This window comes from Strigops habroptila, chromosome 1 (assembly GCF_004027225.2).
Source record: "Strigops habroptila isolate Jane chromosome 1, bStrHab1.2.pri, whole genome shotgun sequence".
In the NCBI taxonomy this organism is placed as follows: domain Eukaryota; kingdom Metazoa; phylum Chordata; class Aves; order Psittaciformes; family Psittacidae; genus Strigops; species Strigops habroptila.
Window position 1 is genome coordinate 130,858,527 of NC_044277.2, and position 20,177 is coordinate 130,878,703.

General features: G+C 40.8%; 1 protein-coding gene across 1 annotated transcript in view; it reads right to left on the minus strand.

Annotated features, from left to right (window-relative positions):
- Positions 1-20,177, minus strand: part of IGF2BP3 (insulin like growth factor 2 mRNA binding protein 3) — a 116,083-nt gene that overhangs the window by 40,498 nt on the left and 55,408 nt on the right. Inside the window, exons 5-6 of the mRNA XM_030481247.1 lie at positions 3,903-3,954; positions 3,752-3,815 (exon numbers count right to left, since the gene is read on the minus strand). Coding sequence (XP_030337107.1) covers positions 3,752-3,815; positions 3,903-3,954 — 116 coding nt within the window. The remainder of the gene's footprint in view (positions 1-3,751; positions 3,816-3,902; positions 3,955-20,177) is intronic.

Below are 20,177 nucleotides of genomic sequence, written 5' to 3' on the forward strand. Positions count from 1 at the left end.
GCTTCATTGAAAGGGTGGGGAGAAAAAAACCACTTCTTTTTGCAAGTATTTTAATTACAAGGTGACCACTAATGTGTTAACACTCAAAGTAATAGATGTACCCTGAGCTGCTTATATTCATTTAAAATACACCGCTGGTTATAAGACACAACCAACACACATACCTCATTCCTGAGCTAAAAAGCAAAATAAAAAATAAACACCTAGACCCACCCTAAGCCAATATACACCCAGTCCACATATATGTGAAGCCAACCTTGCACAAAATTTCCCTTCCAAAATCTTGGGTGGAGCTAAATCCTGTAGCAAGCACGAGACGCCTACACACTAGAACATTTTGGCGAGGGAAAGAGAAGGTGGTGTAACTTCTGAAGACAACAGCTATAGTTGAGGTGGCAGCACGACACAAGGACACAGCACATCCTGTTGGTTGCAGTCAGGGATCAATACTGGGAGAAGAGGAGGTGCTTTTTGGCAAGCAGGTCCCAAGTTTCCTCAGTACCTACACATAGCTGCTTGGGTATTCAAACTGAATCACAAGCTCCAGGCTCTGCTGCTTCTACTCTGAACTCTTCCAAATATTCCGTAACTCACCACAACATTCAGTAATTGTGTGTGCCACAGCAGCATGCACGTCCTTTGTAAGGCCCCCTCCATCTTCTGAGAAGGACAGCAGCAGGGACAGTTTCTGAATTGGAACAACTCCCTCCTCCTCCTCCCAAGCACTTCCAGAAGGAGAGGAGGGAGGGGGTCACTGCTCTGGCTGACAGCCCCAGCCTTCTCATCACTATGCACTGTCCCAGAGAGCAAAGGATGGTTTTGCCAGGCCTCTGCATGGCTCTGTGCTTGCTGTACCCCTCTCTGCAAACCTACCAGGCTTCCCACAAGTGCCTGATCTGCCATGCTGGCTCCCCTTCTTGGCCTCAAAGACAAGGAGCAGCATCCTGCTTTTTCTGCCAAGACAACCTCATGCCTGTCCAGCTAGGAAAGAGAGGCATCATTATGACAGGTCAAAGCCACAGACCTCCATTTCAGGCAGAAGCTGATAACTGTCCCAGATTTTGAGTGCTTCATGCTCTGTCCAAGACTTGCTTCTCAAAAGGACTGCAGCATTCTTCACCAGTTTCAGTTTCCAAGTTAATTTTGGATGCAGCCCTGTACTGAATATGCAGCAACTGCAGTTCCAGCCTAGAGAAAAGCTCACCTCTGCCACAACAATTAGTCTTGCAAGACAGCTCACTTTCCCAGCTGGGTGCAACCCAGAGCTTTGTTCAAAAGTAACATCCTTCAAGCAATGCATACCACACTTGTTTAGAACTGCTTATCAAAACTATCTCCAGATTGTACTAGAGCACCTTCACCACACAGCACTGCCAGTATACACTCCAACAGGCACAGCAATGCCATACAGTCTATTCAGCAGGGAAGTAGCCAACTTTGCCTGTTTTGTCAGCCAGCACTAACTGCGAGGTTAGTATGTGTGTCACAGAAAGTGTGCAAAAGACATAATTAGAACCGGGAACCCACTGCATGCAGTGACATAGACACCTTCACATCACAGTGCTTGCTCCAAAAGTCATGGCTGAGAGCATCAGTTATGCTAAATTTCAAAATACAAAGCTTGTTATCAGCTGTTGAGTCTCAACAATTCTAAACAGCTTTTGATACAGTCAGTTCTTGTTACTCCTTGCACTGCATAGGATGACCAACGCTGCCTTTTATCATCCACAAGCACTTGTATACCAGTCCCCCTCTACACCCATTGCTGTCCATTACAGCCAGTTCCAAGAAGAAAAGCTAGGTCATGTCTGGGAAAACCATTCACCTGAAACGCCACCACAGTCACTATGGAAATGCACACACGCACAGGTGCTTTAGCGATGTTCCACTGCAATTCCTCTTTTTTTCCTAGAAAAACCTCTATCCAGCCACTTCTTCTCTTAGGGGTTTCTAAATAGTTGCAAGGGTGCATCCTGAACTCAGACAATCTGAGCCAACGTTTTCTGTACAGAAAATGGACTCACCTCCTTAGAAAACCCTGTGTCCTTATCAAGCCATTCACAAAAGTGGATCAGGGCTCCTCCACTTTGCCCTACCTCTTCCAAGGCAAACATATTCTATGTCATCATTCAACCTGCATCACTTCAGGTCCTCCTTCAACAATTCATTCTTGATGCTAATTCACCTGCTTCAGATTAAAGATGTTTTCAGTTATTGTCACAAAATTTTGTTTTGTGTGAGAAATCATATCTCAGATGCTTCTTCAAAGTCTTGGCTTATCTCAGCATTTCCTCAGGATTGACTAATAATTAACAAGGACAGTTTGAGGGTAGAGAAACTGTACTTTGTTAGTTTTGACTTCAGAAGGGAGTGCACGAGTCCAGGAACCCACACCATAGATGACAGCTTGAAAATACGCATCATCATGCTTCTTTCCATGGTATTTTAGGTACTTCCTTCTTACATTTTCAAAGAAGGAACCGGCACATGGAGCATTAATTTTTAACATTGTGTAAGTTTCTTCAGACCTAAAAATCCAACATTTTTAGTTACTGAACAAAAGAATTAAAACCAAAAGATCCTGAAGAAGTTGTTGAATGATTCTGGTTTTGAAAAAACTTAAATAGTGAATTCAGAGAAAAATTGTTTCCTTCAGCTCCAGTGTACACAGGCGACACCACTGACACAAGTTTCCCATCACGTTTGTTTAGAATACTCTAACAAGTAACCTAACACTTTGAAAGATTAAATTCATGTGTTGCGTTCGAGTTACACAGAAGTCATAATTACTTAATTATATGTACAAATATTATTTTATTTGTAATTTTGAATTAATGTATACCATAAGTATACTCTGCATCTGAACTGCTGATCTTAGTTAGCCACAAGGTGGCAGAAACTTCAAAGATAAAAAGATCATTGTAGGCTATTCCACAGGCTTGGTTCTGTTTAACATGTCACTGCTAGAAAGAGGGGGAAGAAATGTTTATGTCACCAGATTTAAAATTAAGGAGCACACAAGTCCTTTTTCTACCTGTGATGGGAAATAAAAATTAAACCTATAGCATAATATATAACACGGATGTTTAAAGGAAAGCAATATACAACCATTACGTAAAGCATTATATTTTTAATTTTAATATCTAGATTAAAAGTTATTGATTACTGAAGATATAAGCAAGCACAAATAAAACGTGGCCCAAAGTTCAAAAAGCCCAAATAAATTTTAGGTGTTCAGATTACGACCTTTGTGTGTTTGGAAGCAGCATTAAATTTTCTAATTAAAAAGAAAATAAATTATTTCTTATGGGAAAACTGTAGCAAAGTAGCAAACAAATAGGGGCAGAATGCAGCTGCTAACTAGAAGACATACATAGAACAACAAACACTGTAAAAGGGCATCACAAAGCTTTTTTAGAACATGGCTAAAAATCATTAAGCAGTAGCTCCCATCTTCTGCCATCACTAACTTTCTGCCCTCCTCAGTCAAAATTTTTACCCAAATTTTCACTTTTCAAAATTATTAATTTATTTTTAATCAAAGTGCAGGAAAAGTTGATGATAAAACATAGCAAATAAGGATAAAGCACACAAGGCTTGATGAGGGGAAGACTGAGACACCATCTTAAAAGTTAATGCTTATGTGACCATTTTATCAATAAATAAATCAGACGGTGAGTTGCATATAAAATCACAACATGAATTCCAAAATGCAAGTGGGACAACAGTAACAAGTAAATAAGAAACTTACTGTCTAGCCTGGTCCTTATTGCCGTATGTTACATTTACAACTGCAGTCTCCGTGTCAGTGTTCACTAGAGGGAAAAATGCAATGAAAAGAGGTTCAGTGGGTGCACACTTCCCACTCCAAATTTAAAAGCAATTTGAGGGTAGAGCCATACCTTGCTCACAGTTCTCCACTGTTCCATACTGAGCTAACAAACTGTCCAGCACCTATCAAGAGGTAAAAGAAACGACATGTTTCAATTTCAAAACAGATTAACAAAAAACAACCTGTAAAACTAGTAAAATGTGTAATAATATTATCAGAACATAAAGCACTCAAGGCATCCACTCCAATAAGGAAGAAATGTTGACTATTTTGGGAGGAACAAGCACACGTTGCTTGTTTTCTTTCTCACATCAGACAATCTGCATGTAAAACCTCATGAATGTGAAAATATAGAACATAATTCCAAGAAGTCACACTGCACTGCAAGTCCCAAACTCTGAAAATAAACTTCCAAGTCACCTATTCCCAGAGTGGGCTAAAGCCGAGGCAGGAAGAATTAAAGAGCAAATCTGGAATAAAATCTTTCCATGTCTCCCAAGCACACATATGTAACTTTGCCACTGTTTGGGTTTGTCTTTTTTTCCCCTCCAGTACACTTAGGTCATACATAAAAATGTTATTCTCTTACTTAGGGGGATCTTGTCTGTATGGAGAAGCTAACCAGAATAACCAGCACATCAAGGGCTGTTCTGCAATTATTTTAACAGTTTTCCCAAAGACCTATAGCAGAGGAACCACTTGCACAACAGTATCTTCATCGTTATTCGAAAGTCACAATTAATGTGTTCTCTGGCAGAAAGCTAGGGAGGAACAGGTAAAACCATATGACAATGGGCAAAAGAAAACCAAACAAAAATCCAAATCCTTTATTTGGCAGAAGTTGGTTTATTCTAGTCAAATGGAGGATGAAGGGGCAAGAGACAATGAGTCTTTTCGGAAAATCCAAGTGCCAGAATATTACAGTAAAAACAATACCCACAGTTGTATTTCTTCTAAAATTCCCATGGTGTGTAATTTATTTTCTTCCTGGTGAGAATGTGACTGTGGCAGTAACTAGCACAGAACACAAGTACATCATTGTGGTTTATTGCAATCTAATATTTTGTCTTGAGAATTAAAATGATACTGGAAAAGTTCACTATTTACACCAAGAAGTGAAAAAGTAAACTTGCAATCTCTTCTTTGACCAAAGTGTCATTCTTCACTTTGGTTAGTCTCTTAAGGCGAAACGTCAGTATGAAAGGGAAGAACCCCATTTGGGAAAGGAAAGGAAACAAGGAAGCAGGGACAGAAGGAAAACAGTAGGCATAAATACACATCTGTGCAGCTTCTCACTGCAGTACGCTCCCTTTTGCTATAACCAACAACTGTGTGTGTACAAAACCCAGGTGCTAAAAATGTAAAATTCAGAGTCTACATCCTCATGAGATTAAGAATTCAGAATTGTAATTTCTTACTGCACCATATACTTTTACCACAATATAGAAGACATTAAGATAAATCGCAGTTTATATGCCCAAACTTAACGACAACTTCCATCAGTATAATTTCCAATCTTTACCACCTACCAAAATTGAAATTGCACAGACATATCAAAGGTAACATTTCAAAGCAGGTATTTAAAAGGCAAAGCACTGCTCACCAAGTTTGAACAATGGACTATTACTTCCAACTGCAGAATTTTCCCCATCCTTCTTGTACAGGGTCTAGTAAGTTTTCTTGGCAACTGTTTTGTTTTCATCAACAAGTTGTTAATTGTCCTCTCCTTCTACAAGTAGAGATTAGCCTAGTCTGAGAGTTTGCCTTTTCAATCCCCTAAAAACTAAATTTTTCTGCCACTCCTCAGATCCGACAATTCAAAACTATCTGAGGAAAACTTTGCTCTAAAATTCACTAAATATCCCTGAAGCAGGAATGCTCCAGGGGATTCAAGTAAATTAAAAGGCTGTGGATCCTCTCGAGACAATTGAAATGTTGGCACATACTAGTAGGAGAGTTGTAAGGTCTTGCAGGTCTGCAGCCATACTTCCCACACAAGCCAGGAGAGTCACCGCGTGCGATTAGAGGAAAGCCTTCTCCCATAGACAGCTTAAGTGGTAATTGTGCCTCCATTGAAATCAGTGGGTGAGCAGAATCTCATGTGGGGGTCAGGGTTTTAAGACAAGAAAAGCAAAGTAAGTCCCTGGCTTAGAGCTCATTCTGAGATGTTTACTTGAAATAGGATACTGAAGAGTTCATTAGTCTGATAGAGCAATTTCTTTGTCCCTACAGTATTTCACAGTATGTCCCTTGCTGTATTACACAGCAGACCGTACTACAATGTGAGCTACAGTTTTTAGTTAGACAAATTTTTGTTACATTCCAACTGTGCAGACCACCAGCTTATGCCACTCTGCCCTAAAGCTGCATTGCCTCAATATCACAGCATTTCATTGTCATCCTTGATCATACAGGAAAAGAGCAAAACTGGAATGCCAGAGGTACCACAAAATTTTGCTGCACAATTATTAATCAATATTTTGTAAGCTATTCCCATATCAAATTTGTATTCTGGGCTAGACATACCTTTACATGAAGACATACATATTAAAGTCATCAGCTTCAAGAAAAGAAATGCTTTAAATCTGAAGCCACACAAGTTTTTAAAGATACTATATTCTCTCTAAAAACTACTACTTTCAGCATGTTTCTGATTAGTCATCAGAAACCTCTGAATAAACTAGCCTTGCATCTGCTCCAAGAAGCCCAAGAGCCAAAAGGGTCCTTTGATGTTAATGCTGAGGGATAGCCCAGGATGGCACATTGAGCATCCCACCCCTCTTCACCAGGAATTCTCCACTTACGCTGCTCCTTAATCCTCTTCTGAGCTGCTTCAGTCAGAGACACTGTCCATCTGGGCTTTAACCCAAGTGATTTGAGTTCCCGTATTCTTTAAAGAGTTGCTTTACCAAACAAATTTATGAGAAGTTTCCTTAAGCAATTGGAGTTTTCTTTAACCAAAATGAGAAACAATCCTCTTAGGTTAAAGACACTTGCTCTCCACAGCACTGTTCTTAGTGGATGCTTGCATTTTCATCACCATCATTCTTGAGCAGCAAGGTTTTAAGTGTGATCAACACCACAGAGCTAGCCTTTTAACCAGACTGTATTTAAACCACGCTAGTAGAAAAGCTTCGGCAGCAGTTAGGGTATATATGTGTGTGTGTGAGGAGCAAGCTTCATGGGTGAGAACACCTTTAACTGACCCAGCTGATCCAGCTGGGAGAAGTCATTACAACTCTATTTGAAGCCAGACCCTCTATTGTAGCTCACTTTCAAAACACAGGACTGAACTCCTCCATGTGTTTCTTGCTTCACTTTTATTTACTGCAGCAGCTAGTTTCTATTCACAGCCTTAGTTTTTTCCTATTTCTCTTCTCACTGTCTTTTCCCTCTCCCCATTTTTTTTTCTCCCTAGCCCAAAGCCTCTAGTTCTGCTGCAAAACAAACATGTTTTGTTTAAGCTGCTCTTCCGTAACACTCTTCGTGTACAGCCTTGTTGGGCAATCAGAACAAAATTCAAAGCCAAGTTGGTGGTGCAGCAGCAATTCTGATGAGCAGCTGAAAAGAAAAGTTTATTTGTACAAATATTTAATCTAAGCTAGAAAAAAAAAAAGTCTTTCCTTTTCTTGAGCTCTCCTTCTAGCAGTTGTCTAAATTGGGTCTCCTGCTCTTGTTATAGCACAGATGTCTCTCTCACAAAAAGCTGCAGTCTTATACTGTGGACTTTCATTCATCAAGCTCTAAAAGCCAATTCTGACTTCATTATAAACAGCATTACCCTACACCAAGCCCCACAAATTGAGGCTGCTTTACAAGGGAAAAAGAAACAAGGAAACGCTACTCTTCAGTAGAGCCAAGAGCTCAAAGCACACATTAAAATATCCCAGTTCTCATACAGATTTCACAGGTTTAGAAGTAGCACCTTTGAACAAAGCAGAGCAGTTGTTTTCTGCGCTTTCAGAACAGACTATTTCATACACATCGTCTTATGGTGCTGTAGGATTTCTGCCTTACGCCATAAGCAAATTAGTCTCAAGACATCTGGTCCATAAGCACAGTTATCCATATTGTTTCTCTCTCACACATGCACTTAGCGATGGGAACTTCACAGTAGTGCTGTAGAACCTGAAGTTATTTTCTCTACTCATGTAGATCAAATCCATTAGACCACCACCCTTGTTTCCATGACTCCTGTCACATTGATTGGGAGTTAAAATTAGACAACACAACTGAAATCACAAATAGCAGAGGCAGAGAAAGAGACAGGAGGATTAGGATCATTCAGCAGAACACCACGCGGAAATTTTTGGCTGCAAAGACTTTGAGCATTCTGGGTAATTTAACAAAAAGGGGCAGGGGGGGAAGAATCAGGCAACAATATGAGGAAAGAGGTTATTAGCGCAAGTAGCTTTTTGCTTTAAAAAAATGAGAGATGGGGTGAGAGAAAACAAGAGACAGGTGAGGAAAGGAGGAGACAGAGGTGCAGAGTAATGCTGATATCACTCCAGATAACAAGCCTGGCTGAACCTCCAGTGTCATCTGCACACTTCAAGTACTCTGTTGCTATAATTAAGTCCACAAAAAGATGACAATTTTCAATTATTTATATTAATGCAGCACAACTAGCCTGGTGTGACACCAAGCAGGCCATGGTATGCTAAAGTGTGCAGCTCAGCACAAGCAGAGCTGGCATTTTACGACTTCCATGTGTAGAACAGGACCTTGCAAAGCCACCATTGATCACACATCCCCACCAGCCACCAGCAACTGACAACGGCAAAAAGGCTCTTTGAAGTACCTTCAGTTTGTCTTAATCTTTTCATTGGTAGAAAATGCATCCCCCACAAGGGGCCCAGTTAGCATGGCTTTACAGAGAAAATTAAACATGAAGAAGCCCCTAATAAATCCCTGAGGAAGCAGTCATTTTTGAAAGATGCAATGGGATAACACTGCATCACCTGTGTGGAGGTCAGGTGAGCTTGGCCCCAGGTCACTCAGCACACCTCCCAGCCTGGACAGCCTGTCTGGACTACTGCCCCCAGCCAGAGCACAAACATGGCAACTTGACCCATTTTCACCAAAAAAGAAGGTCAGACCATGTTGGTTCCTTGTAAAGGCAGAACAGCATGGACATAGAGCACCCAAATCAGCACATGGTCTGCCAGGACAGTTATTCCTCCAAAACCTTGTGAAGACGTTTGAATAGGCAAAGCCAGTTTGCAGTGCCTCAATACACTGCAGCATGTGGTGATGGTGTTTTTCATCTTGTAGGCCCTCCAATACCCAGTTTACTGTCTCATGAAACCATGACCATAGTCTGGAAGAATCAGAAAAATAAGTCTGGAAGCTGCTGAAGTCATTGTTTGCACACACCAGAAAGGCAGCGCCTGAAAACAATAACTCTGGCTTATTTACCACATCCCATGCAAACCCTGGAGTGAATTCTTCTCCTGGGAACTTACAGTTATATCCAAATGTTCAAAACTATTAATAAGTTTACCCTATAAGACAATTCTGTTTAGGTGGCATTACCAGGGTTTTAAGAATGTAAATCTGAACCACAGAGAACAAAGACAAAATTGTCAAAGGAACTACTAATTGAGTGACCAATTTGGACACCGAGGGCTTGATTTTCCGCAGCACTCGGCATGTCTGTGTGTTCAAAGAGCAGCTTCAAAGCCACTTCTGGTAGCAAGAAGAACACAGCACTTCTGCAAGAGAGACCTGAGGCTCATCACAAGACAAACTGAAGTCAAGGCACACTCTAAGTAACCAATAGCAACTTCTGCTTAAACAGTGCTCTCAGCATCAGAGACCAAGAGGTGCAGAATTCAGTTTGCCATGGCAGCATTCAATTCCTCTAGCCAAAGGAGTTTGTCTTCCTGAAAGTCCTCAACTAGCTGCACAATTAAGAAAGTGTGTCATGAGTAACAGGGACACAACTCTTGCAGACAAGTAATCTCCAGTGCGCAAGCTGGACTTCTTGACAGCAGACCCATCCTCTGGCCTGAGCCAACATCCGTCCTACGGTGCCAGGAGCAAACACTAGGTCCCTGTTTACCTTGTTCTCATTACGGAACATCTGAAATGCTCAATTAAAAAATAAGTTGATTATTTGGACTAAAGAGATTATTTGGACTATTTCAACTTCAGTGTTTCAAGTTAAGCAAAAGATACAAAGCAATTGATAATAAGTCTCAGGTAGAACAACCTATGCAACCATGACTACAACTATTGTAACCAACTCCACGTACCATATGTGTTTAAAAGTATTTCCAGATAATACTGCTGGACCATTTACATTTATTTATATATTTTGTATTTTTTTATATATATACACATGCACCATGTATGTAAAATAAAAAGGTAATGAAAAAAGAGGACTAAATGCTTTAAAACCACACTAGTATTCAACAAAAACATTTAAAAGGATCTGCCTTAAATCTGCTAAGTCAAAAAAAAAAAACACAAAGTATAATTAGCATAATTTACAGAAGGAAGAAGGTTAGCTTCTAGAGAAAACAATTTAGAGGAATCCAACAAGCGTAAGCAACATGGTAAACCACTACAGATGAAGATCAGCACCAGAACTCTCTTTCCTTCAAGTAAAAATTCATACAATGGAAGAAAAAAAAAGGTCACTGAGACAGTATTCTAATGAAGCTCTGAAAATAGAAGAAATTGCAAAAGAAATTTTTGGGCTATAGGGTTAGCCCAGGTACCAAATGCACCAAGCAAAAAGTTCTTGTGCGCTTTCATGTTCCCACATTACACCCTAAACTGGAAAGAGTCTCTTCAGTGTGTGATAGGGGGGAAAGATTGGCGCACATTACACTAAGGAAGTATGGGATGGAAAAAAAAAGAAGAAAAAAATCATAGTATCAAGGCTGACAAGTGGCATTAGAGTGGTCTCCAAAATTAAAAAAATAAAAAGGAAAAAGTATTTGAAATGTCTAGAGAAAGGAAAAAAAAAAAACCAACAAACCACTTATTAGGTGCATGGGTGGCCTCCTTCACAAAGAGATTAAAGGGAGCAGGATAATTCAGTTTGGAAAGGATCGAAAGGGAATATGATACAGGTATTATGAAATAACGAATCATGTAGAGATGGCCAAATTGGCAGCTTCTATTCACCCTTCATCTAAATTAAATGAAAACAAGTTTGAAAACACAGAAATAAGTATTTATGCAACACTATCTGAATGTAATTAAGTACTGCACAATATCTGCTACAATACTTCATAAATCTCCCCTCTCATCGTGTTAAAGGTGTAACTCCAAGAGCAGTTTCAGATAATGTCTGAGTTTCTGAACCAGGTTAGCCCTAATGCAAGCAGTCCTGATGCAGTACCCATCCTTATTTCCACAAAATTAAAAAGCACCGTCACGCAGATGGGCCCTTAAAGGCAGCAACTGCTGTTTTATGCAGCTAATCCCCGTTCCCAGGATCTCCTTGTGGGGGGCACTGGTGGGGCCCCCTTCCTCCTCCTTGGGCAGACGGGCTACCAGAACATTTCTGCGGCTCGGCGTGAGGGAAGGATCACATGCCGGGCTGGCAGATGGGTGTTGTGAAACGTAGTAGGAAGCAGCAGCAACACTTAGCTCGTGTTCATCTGCCTCCTCTCGCATCGAGGCAGCCAGTTTAAGTGGAAACACTCTCCACTGCTTCCATGATCCCATTTGTAGCTTGCCAAAGGGAAGTTTAAAAAAAAAAAAAAAAAAAAAAAGCCATGAAACCATTACTATCCAGTGAGCGTCTACTGCCCAACTTTGATTAAATGATAGACTACACAAAAGCAAGGGAGCCAGCAAATTTTAAAAGAATGTTTGGAAAATACACAGGGATAAAGAATGGATTTTCTACTTTACTCACAGCACTATATTAAAATACAACTGGTGCTTTATTGGCAGTTTTGACACCTTCCCATGGAGGCATCCAGCCCTGGTCTCTGCCAGGAAGACTGCTGCTCAGGCACACAGTGCAAGTTGCAATGTCCTGCTCAGTGCCATGAAAACCAGAAAGGAAATGGTTACGTTTTTCCTTTCCCCCCTCAACCTCTCGGTCTTCTCAACTTTGCTAGCTCCATATCATTACCAGAAATGTGTTCTTTTCAACTGGAGGGTTTGTCAGGGAGAATTGTATTTCTCCTCTACATTTTACTCTTTTTTTCTGTCTATGTGCACACACGTGTGTGTGCAAAAGACCCTTTCAAAACCTATTTTCTGTAGCTAATAAAGTCTTGATGCCGCATCATTACTGCTCTACAAGGCTGGTGCTCATCTGATATTTTTAGTTTCAGCATAATAATAGATCCTTCATTTTAAAAAAATGCCTTCTGTAAAGTTGGAAACCTGCAACTGCAACAGAAATCTGTCAGACTAAAAATCAATTTTTGAATCATCTTTTAGAACCAATCAATAATTACAAGTTCCAAGAAATTTCTCAACAAGAGCGCAGGGATAATTTCATGGAGAGGCCACACATGAAAAATTTTCTTTCTGGTACAGGTATGATGGCGCATTGTAGACACAGAGCCAAGTCAGTGCTTGATACCACTAGATTCCCAGGGAAATCTTCCCTGGGACAATTGTCCCATATTCTAACATTAAGCATTTCCTCTAGGATCTGCTTGTAACTATCGAAAAGTGATAGAGGGAATCATAGAGGAAAATCCTGTAAAGTGAATTTAGTTCACAGATTAGTACAGATAAAAATAAAGCATATTAGTACTGAGATGGAGATCACATCTGAGATGCTCTCTCTATTGTGCACAAGACTGAAGATGACAAGCTTTCAGGAAAAAGATAAGTCCTTAACAACCACTTCATGAATATCTTCGATCTCTTTATAACCAGGAAAAAACTATAAAAAGCTTGAAGCATTTTACTTGAATTATATTCACAGGATATCCCTTCCCCCTTTTTAAATTGGTCATCCACAAGATGCATGCTATGCCTCGGCTTCCCAGCAGTCCTACTAAGGGACAGCACTGCTGTGGACGAGACGTTTAAGGGAAGGTTTGTCCTCTAAATAGCCAGCCTCTGAGACTACTAATGAGAGGGAATTGTTATCTGCATTTACAGAGGCTTAGATACATGAGCTGGGTTGCTGGGTATTCTCATACAAAGCTTTTCCTCAAGTTGTCAGTGCCTGTCACCTTCCTCACCTCCCCAGTTATTTTGCTGGCATGGCAGAACTCCTGCACCTGAATGCAGACCATCAGTTTCATAACACATGGGGCAGCTCAGTCACCTTAAGTAGTTGTAACAGCTATAATCAAAGTTGCTAAAGTCATCCCACCAGCGGGAGAAGACAAGTTTTTCTTAGCCCACCTCTCCTATTTTATGTGGCTATTTTTGGGGAGAGGTGAGGAACGAGGACTACCTTATCTAGTTGGAATTAAGGAATTAATTCCAGGAATTAAGCAGTGAAAGAAGTAGAGGAGGTTGAAGCAAGACTCAAGCATTAAAGCCTGGGGTCACACTAAAATACTGCTTATATACACTTTACAGCAAGGAGCAGAGATCTTGGTAGAGCAAGAACACCCCCTTCAAGTATCTGAGTTACTCCGAGCTGCAAAATCAGATTAAAATAAAATCTACAGTAAAGGTCTCTACAGTGCTAGTGCAGATGAGAGCTTTGCAAACAACAATTAGTGCTGTCAAAGTCTTCAAGCTGCACAAACATGAACCTTGGAACAAAGGGGAATCACAGGATTTTTGAGTGCAGAAAATTTCTGTGGTAAGACATTATCTAGCATCTACCTAATTATTCAGATAGTCATAAAAGTATACATATTTAAAACACTCAAACCCAGGTTATTAAAATTCCCCTAAAAATTAGAGATTATTGTGAAAAATCTGTTAAATACACATCTACCAAGAGCTACGAGATTTATATAATTTCCCCAGCATTATATCCAACTCATGCACTAATCTGAGAGGTAAGGTTTAAGAGGATGTTTACAAAAAAACCACAAACTTTTGAAGGCAATTATCTATATTAGAAATAAAGATTGCAAAAGATGCACTATGCTAATACCATTTGACCTATATACCCAAACAAAACAATTCAGAGCGTGACTGCTGAGTGCTAGCTGACAGCTTGCAGACTATAAATTGCTTTTAAGCGTCATTCGATTGCTCCTTCAAAATTGACAAGTTAGATGACTGGAACAATTCAAGAAGAACAGCCATAGTTAAATCAGTTAACTACGCCTAACGTGGTCCAAGAGTGATCTTTGCTTCCATCTACTTGCATCCAGAGCCTTCTACAAAGAGAGGTAAAAGAGCTTTCCGTTCACAGCCTTGCAGTGTGTGTTCAGTCACCAGCAAGCTCTCTAACTCTGAAGTTTATTGTACAGCCTCATTATTAATAAAATTAGAATATGTCTTCCCTTCTTATAAAGGGAAAACAAAAGAGATGCAATCAAAGACAGCAAGTTTACACTGTTCCACTAATTTTGCAGTAATTGGTACGCTGTAGTGGCACAGACCTGAAAACTGAAATACCCATATTCCTCACAAGTACTGAAATGCATAGAGGAAAGTAGGACTACCAACTAACACAGATGATACATGGTTTTGGGTTGTTTCTTGTTCTTTTATTCAAAGATAACTGCTTGCCCTGCAACACAATTAATTGCTTGCCACTCCTCAGGCTTATTTATGAAAATCACAGAGATCTGCTGCCCCAGTGAGGTCTGCTCACTCCAGTGGCCACACAGGAAAGTTTACACCCAAGTCTCTGCCTTATATTTTATAGCTAAGTTTTCAGTTCAACTAAATCAGCTCTGCCCAAGACATCAGGCTTTAGCAGCTAAAAAAAACAAAAACATTAGAGCTGTCCTTCGCAAGAGTCGCCCTTGCACAAGCATCTGAGCAATGTGGTAACACCAGGTACTAGACTGATGCGCTGTGTTTTTAAATACACAACAAAACACTTGTTTTTCCAGAAACCTGGATACACAATTTCAATGCAACTTCTTTCTTGCTCCCTAAAATAGGCACTGCAAATATTTGGAGAAGTGGCTTCAGTCCTGTTTCACTGCTGCTCCACAAGTAGCTGCACAAGCTATCCTCCACTGAAAGTACTTTAACTCTCTACAACAATATTCCCCTGAACATGAATCAAAAACATCTGTAGTAGTAACAAATTAAGAGTAAAGGCAAACAATAGTACAGGGCACTGAAGTTGTATGCCATTTACCAGTTTCACATTTACTATACAATAAACTATCTCCTCTTGTCAAAACAACTCATTCTCCTTAAAATGCTTAAAATTTAAATTTTTTGACATTTAAAAAGCCAGCACTGTTTAAAATAAGGGAAGTGGGAGTGTAAATCCCCAGTATACGCCTGTATGAATGTACACTTCATTCTGATTTTTCACTGATTCATAGCAAAATACTCAGCCTGACAGAAGGGGAACTAAATTTTTAGGCACAGAGAGAAAGAGTACTTCAGTGCTTTGCTATTGACATGGGAAGAAAGAGGAGGTGGTGTAAGAGGAACTGAAATCTTGGTTATTCGCCTGCTGAATATTTAGGGAGTCACAGTGCTTAAATCCCTGCTCATGGCATCTGGATGAGAATGCAACATGCTATTCAGGGCTGAGCATAGCAAGGAGATGCAGAGAGCAGTAGTAGAGGACTGCTAGAGCAGGGAAAAATTGATTTCAAAACATTAGTGGCATACACCTCTAGCATTAAACAGCAGCTCTCCATAACAAAAGCAGCAGCAAACCAGCGTGGCCCCTGCCTCAAAGAGCCTGCAAGGTGTAAGCAATGGGTGCAAGAGCTACATGGGGAAGTATTAGGGGTGGGGGAAGAAGGGCAAAATAGGAAAAACTGAAATATCCACCTGATCTTTTGGTTGAAATTTTGGTTGAAAGCTTGTCCTCAGTCAGCCTGGCCCGCTCCAAAAGCCTAAGCAGGCCCTCCTTACTGCCTGGCCATAGAAATGAATAGGCTGCCAGAGTGCTGAAGGGGGTGGAGAAGAACAGTGTGAGGCAGGAGCGTTCAGGAGAGATTTCACAGGGAACCAGATCTACACCATTTAGGAAAGGACATCCAGCAAGTGACCAGCTACTGTGGAAGTAATAAGTACTCAGCGGGGCTTTCAAAATATGAGGAGCATCATGAAAGAAAGTTCTCCAAAAACTCTGGACAACAGAGTTTAGGGACAAGCTGCATCAGAACCAGGTCAAAGAAAGGAGCAGATAGGAAGATTAGGATCCCAGGTCGGTGGCCACGCAAGAGCAATTTCTGAGTGTAGGGGAGCATAAATGAGAGATAGAGTTGAGGAGTAGCAAAAGCCTCAGAAACCAACTAATACACACTCTTTTATAAACCACATGCTGTCACACACACACCAGTGCTCAGTTTCAGGGAGATGGAAACAGCTCAGCATACAGAAGCAGCCACATACACAGAGACTTGAAGCCAGAAAGCATAAGACACAGAACACTGATGATATGAATTTCATCGCCCAGATACTCAAAAGGAGGGAGAAGAGAAAAAGGAACATGAAGCATGACAAACGAGACCCTCTAACAAAGCCTGGCAGAGCTCTGCTCAGCACAGAGCTACTCCAAGATGTTCTTCAGACAAGAGTTCACTGAATAAAAATGGGCCTGTTGCGCATGTTTTACTATAAAGACAGGGTTTTAAATCATGAATAGCGACCAAAAGGCACATACAGTGTGATATCCCAGAGGAGACAAGAAGTATTTAAAATGCCAAGAAAAACACAGAAACTCCATGAAGCTAGAAGCAAATTTCCCAATAACCAATAAAAATACATCAGAGGAGCTAAATAAAATATGGACACTGAATGTGATGAATAGGCACTTCCACCAACACAGCACCTTTCTGCAGACTAACTGCTCCTAGAAGTAAGAGAAGGAGGAGGAGAAGCTGATGACACCCCATTTCCAGATGCTTTTCTTACTTTAAAAATGTCCCACTGCTTTGGAGACCTTTTACCACCATGTTTTAAGGTCTTTGGCTTTAAACGGATTTGAGAGGTTCAGGCTAAGAGACTGCCATATTGTTCCCTCCAGGACATCACAACGTCCCTGGCAGCAGGGCTGACAACACTAGAAGAGCTGCTACCAGCCACAGAGCCTGGCTTCGAAACCTGAACACCCTTGGCTAGAATTTAAAGCCTAAACACTCTGTACCACCCCAAAAATACATGAAAGCGTTTGGCCATTCTTCCACATAGCAACAGGAAAATTGCTTTTCCCTCCGCTTACCCGAGAGCATGCTTAACTTGCAAACTAGCATAAATAGTAAGCTCAGCTATGGCAGAAAAAAAAAATTATGGGATGGGGTAACATGGCAGAGTGTGCTGCAGCAGCCTGTGGAAAGCAATACCCCATGAGGTCTGGCAGCAGATCAAGGGCAGTCACTTCAGTTGCTTTTCAGATTATATAGCTTTGTGAAATTATTTTGGTAATATTCAGCCTTCTAAAAACCTCTCTATGGAAAGCGGTCTTTTCCAGTCCCTTATTGTTGAGCTCTTACCCACCAGTGCACAATGTGCTACTGTAGTTGTGCTGGCTACCATGCCAGCAGAGCAGTAGTGGTACACACTGTCGAACCAATGAGACCAGCCCAGAACATGAGGAATGTCTCCCTTTCCAGCCTCCTCTTTAATTTTAGCGCGAGCACGGCTCTGCTGCCAGGGCAGGCCATGCCAGGCCAATATTTGATTTGTAAACAGACACTCCAACATGCTCATCTTAGCTGCGGGCTCCAAGTTATCTGCTGTTACTCCCAACTGGCATGCAGGAAAACTCCTGCATGTAACCTTATCTGCAACAGTGAGCTTTCACAAGAAAAGAGGCAGATAGTTAAATATATTTTGATGATTATATTAGCTTTTCCTAGAAGAAGACAAGGGACAAAACAACCTTGACGTCCCCTTTGTCACCTTCCAGCCCAGGTTATGAGGGGCGGTTCAGGAACCAAAGGGCAATTAGGGCAGACATGCTTTGCCTCTACACAGTACAACATGCATAGGGTGTGTCTTCTATGTTTAATAAAGGCTTTCATGCTTTCCAATATAATAAAGGAATAGCCCCAGGGTTAACGCTCTGAAAATATGAATAGATGGTGACAAGGAGACATATCAGCTTCATGCCTTGTATTGTCTCCCACCAGTAAAATGCAGGGCACCCCTTCACCTCTATCAGCAGTGGCTATCACAGGGCAGCTCCTGAAGTACACACCAGGCACTATCACAGATAAACTTAACTTTTAAAAATTATTTTGGACCCTCCTTTTTCTGGCACCACTTGGATACAGTCTTTGATATCCTATTTCAGTCAATTGGAGTCTTCTGAGGTTAAGCTTATAAAAAGGGTTCATCTTATGTTCATTTCTGTGTGCTCAGAGACAAACAGATTTCAAACCATTACAGGGATGGACACACACAAAAATGGCATCAACCTATTTCTACATAGGAAAGAGAGCAGCCTTCTGGACTGATGGACCAACAGCTCCACTCTGGCAGTCATTCCCTGGAACACACCTCAATACTAACTGTAGTACGGTTTTTTCGTTTGTTCATGGTTTCTGTTTTCTTGTTTGTTTTCCTTCTGCGAGTCTTGCCTAAAACTTAAGGACACAAGTTTTTTCCTCAGTACTTTTACAAGTACAGAGGATACTTCTTACAGGGATCCAAAATAACCAGGCAATAACAAACAACTCAAAGGTAGCAATCAGCTTTTTGGGGAGCACAGGAGGAAATCAGAAATCACTCACTCCCCTCTTCTCCCTTCTCCCATATTTTTTTAAGTAAGAAACCCCACTAAGTTAGCTCAGTAGGTCTTCCCCCCACCTCCCCAATATCTAACTTGAGAAGAAATGCTCACATGCCACTGATAGGGAACTTGAGTCTCTGAACAATGACGGCTGTATGAGATTATGTTCCTTGCTGTTTGGGCTGCATTAAAGCTACCACTAAAAGCTTCAGTGTTTGTGGTATTTTTATACCTTCAGACAAGAAATCAGGAAACAGTAACTCATGAGATTTCTGTCCAAATTCTGGAAAAAGGAAGTCTGATTTATCTGCATTTTGACTGCATCTGTGGCTACAAGTTACTAAGTAATCAGTCCTTAATTTTTAAAAAAAGCACCAGCAAATAAGCATTACCCACTTCCTCTCATCTGCTTCACATTAAGGTGTGGGTACCAATGCCTTCAGCAAGATTTTCACCACAAGATAAATGCCAAAAGCAGGCTTTAACAAGAAGAATATGAAGACAGTGGTTTGCTCACCTCCAGTTGTACCATGTGAGAATGAAAACAGAAATACTTCACAAGTGCAAATATCTTTGTCACATTAACCATGTTAGTACATTCTCCTAGAAACCTCTTAGAAAAACATTCAGGCTGGTTTCTGCAGTTGACAGACATAAGTCTTAGCAAATCCATCCTCAAGATGATTTAAAAGATTTGCTCACAAAGATGGTCCAGCTTGCTATTTTCCTCCACACTCCCGCGTAGGTCTCCACTACCACTGCTACAGATGTGGATTACAGATGCTTGTGCTTGAGTATGTGCAGCTGACTACCACTTTTTTAAAATTTAAATACCTTTTTCTTTCACATATATTTCTGTGTACATATGCATATATGCACACACAACATATTATACATATTCATTCATATCCCACCCACTTGCAGGATAGAAGGACTCAGAGCATGGAAGAGCAAGCTGATATGAGAAGATGCTTCAGGCCTAAAAATATAGGTTGTGGGATGTGTGCAGAGCACACACATCTCAAAGAACTCTGCGTAGCATTAGCGTAAGATGAATAATGTTCACTTCACTCACGATTGGCTCATTTAAAAAGTGACATCTCAAAGGCTGGTAGGACATATGGAATACTGTTTACTGAATTCAGCATCTTGTCATAGGCTTAAACTATTTGATAAATACAGCTCAAGCTGGTCTCCTAAAGATATTCAAATGAAATACTCCTCAGCCAAAGTGACAAGAACTTACATCAGCAGTTGAGAGCAGGTCTACCAGGAAAAGTTTTGCAACATGACAGAAACACCAAGAACAACTATTTTAGAAACAGGTATACAGTAGCCCTGTATACTGGCAAGCTTCATGTGCATCTTCCCATGAGATGCACAAACCCTGTACCTCGAGACCTGAACCCTGTACTTTGTATATGTACACACCCTCTACGTGTGTTCCCTTATCCTAATATTGCGGCACCTGTGGTGTTTCCCCACACACACTACTTCAAAGAGGCCAATGTCAATAGGGGCACACTGAAAAGTTGCATGCAAAGAGCACTGACTTACAGAAGGTCATTAAAA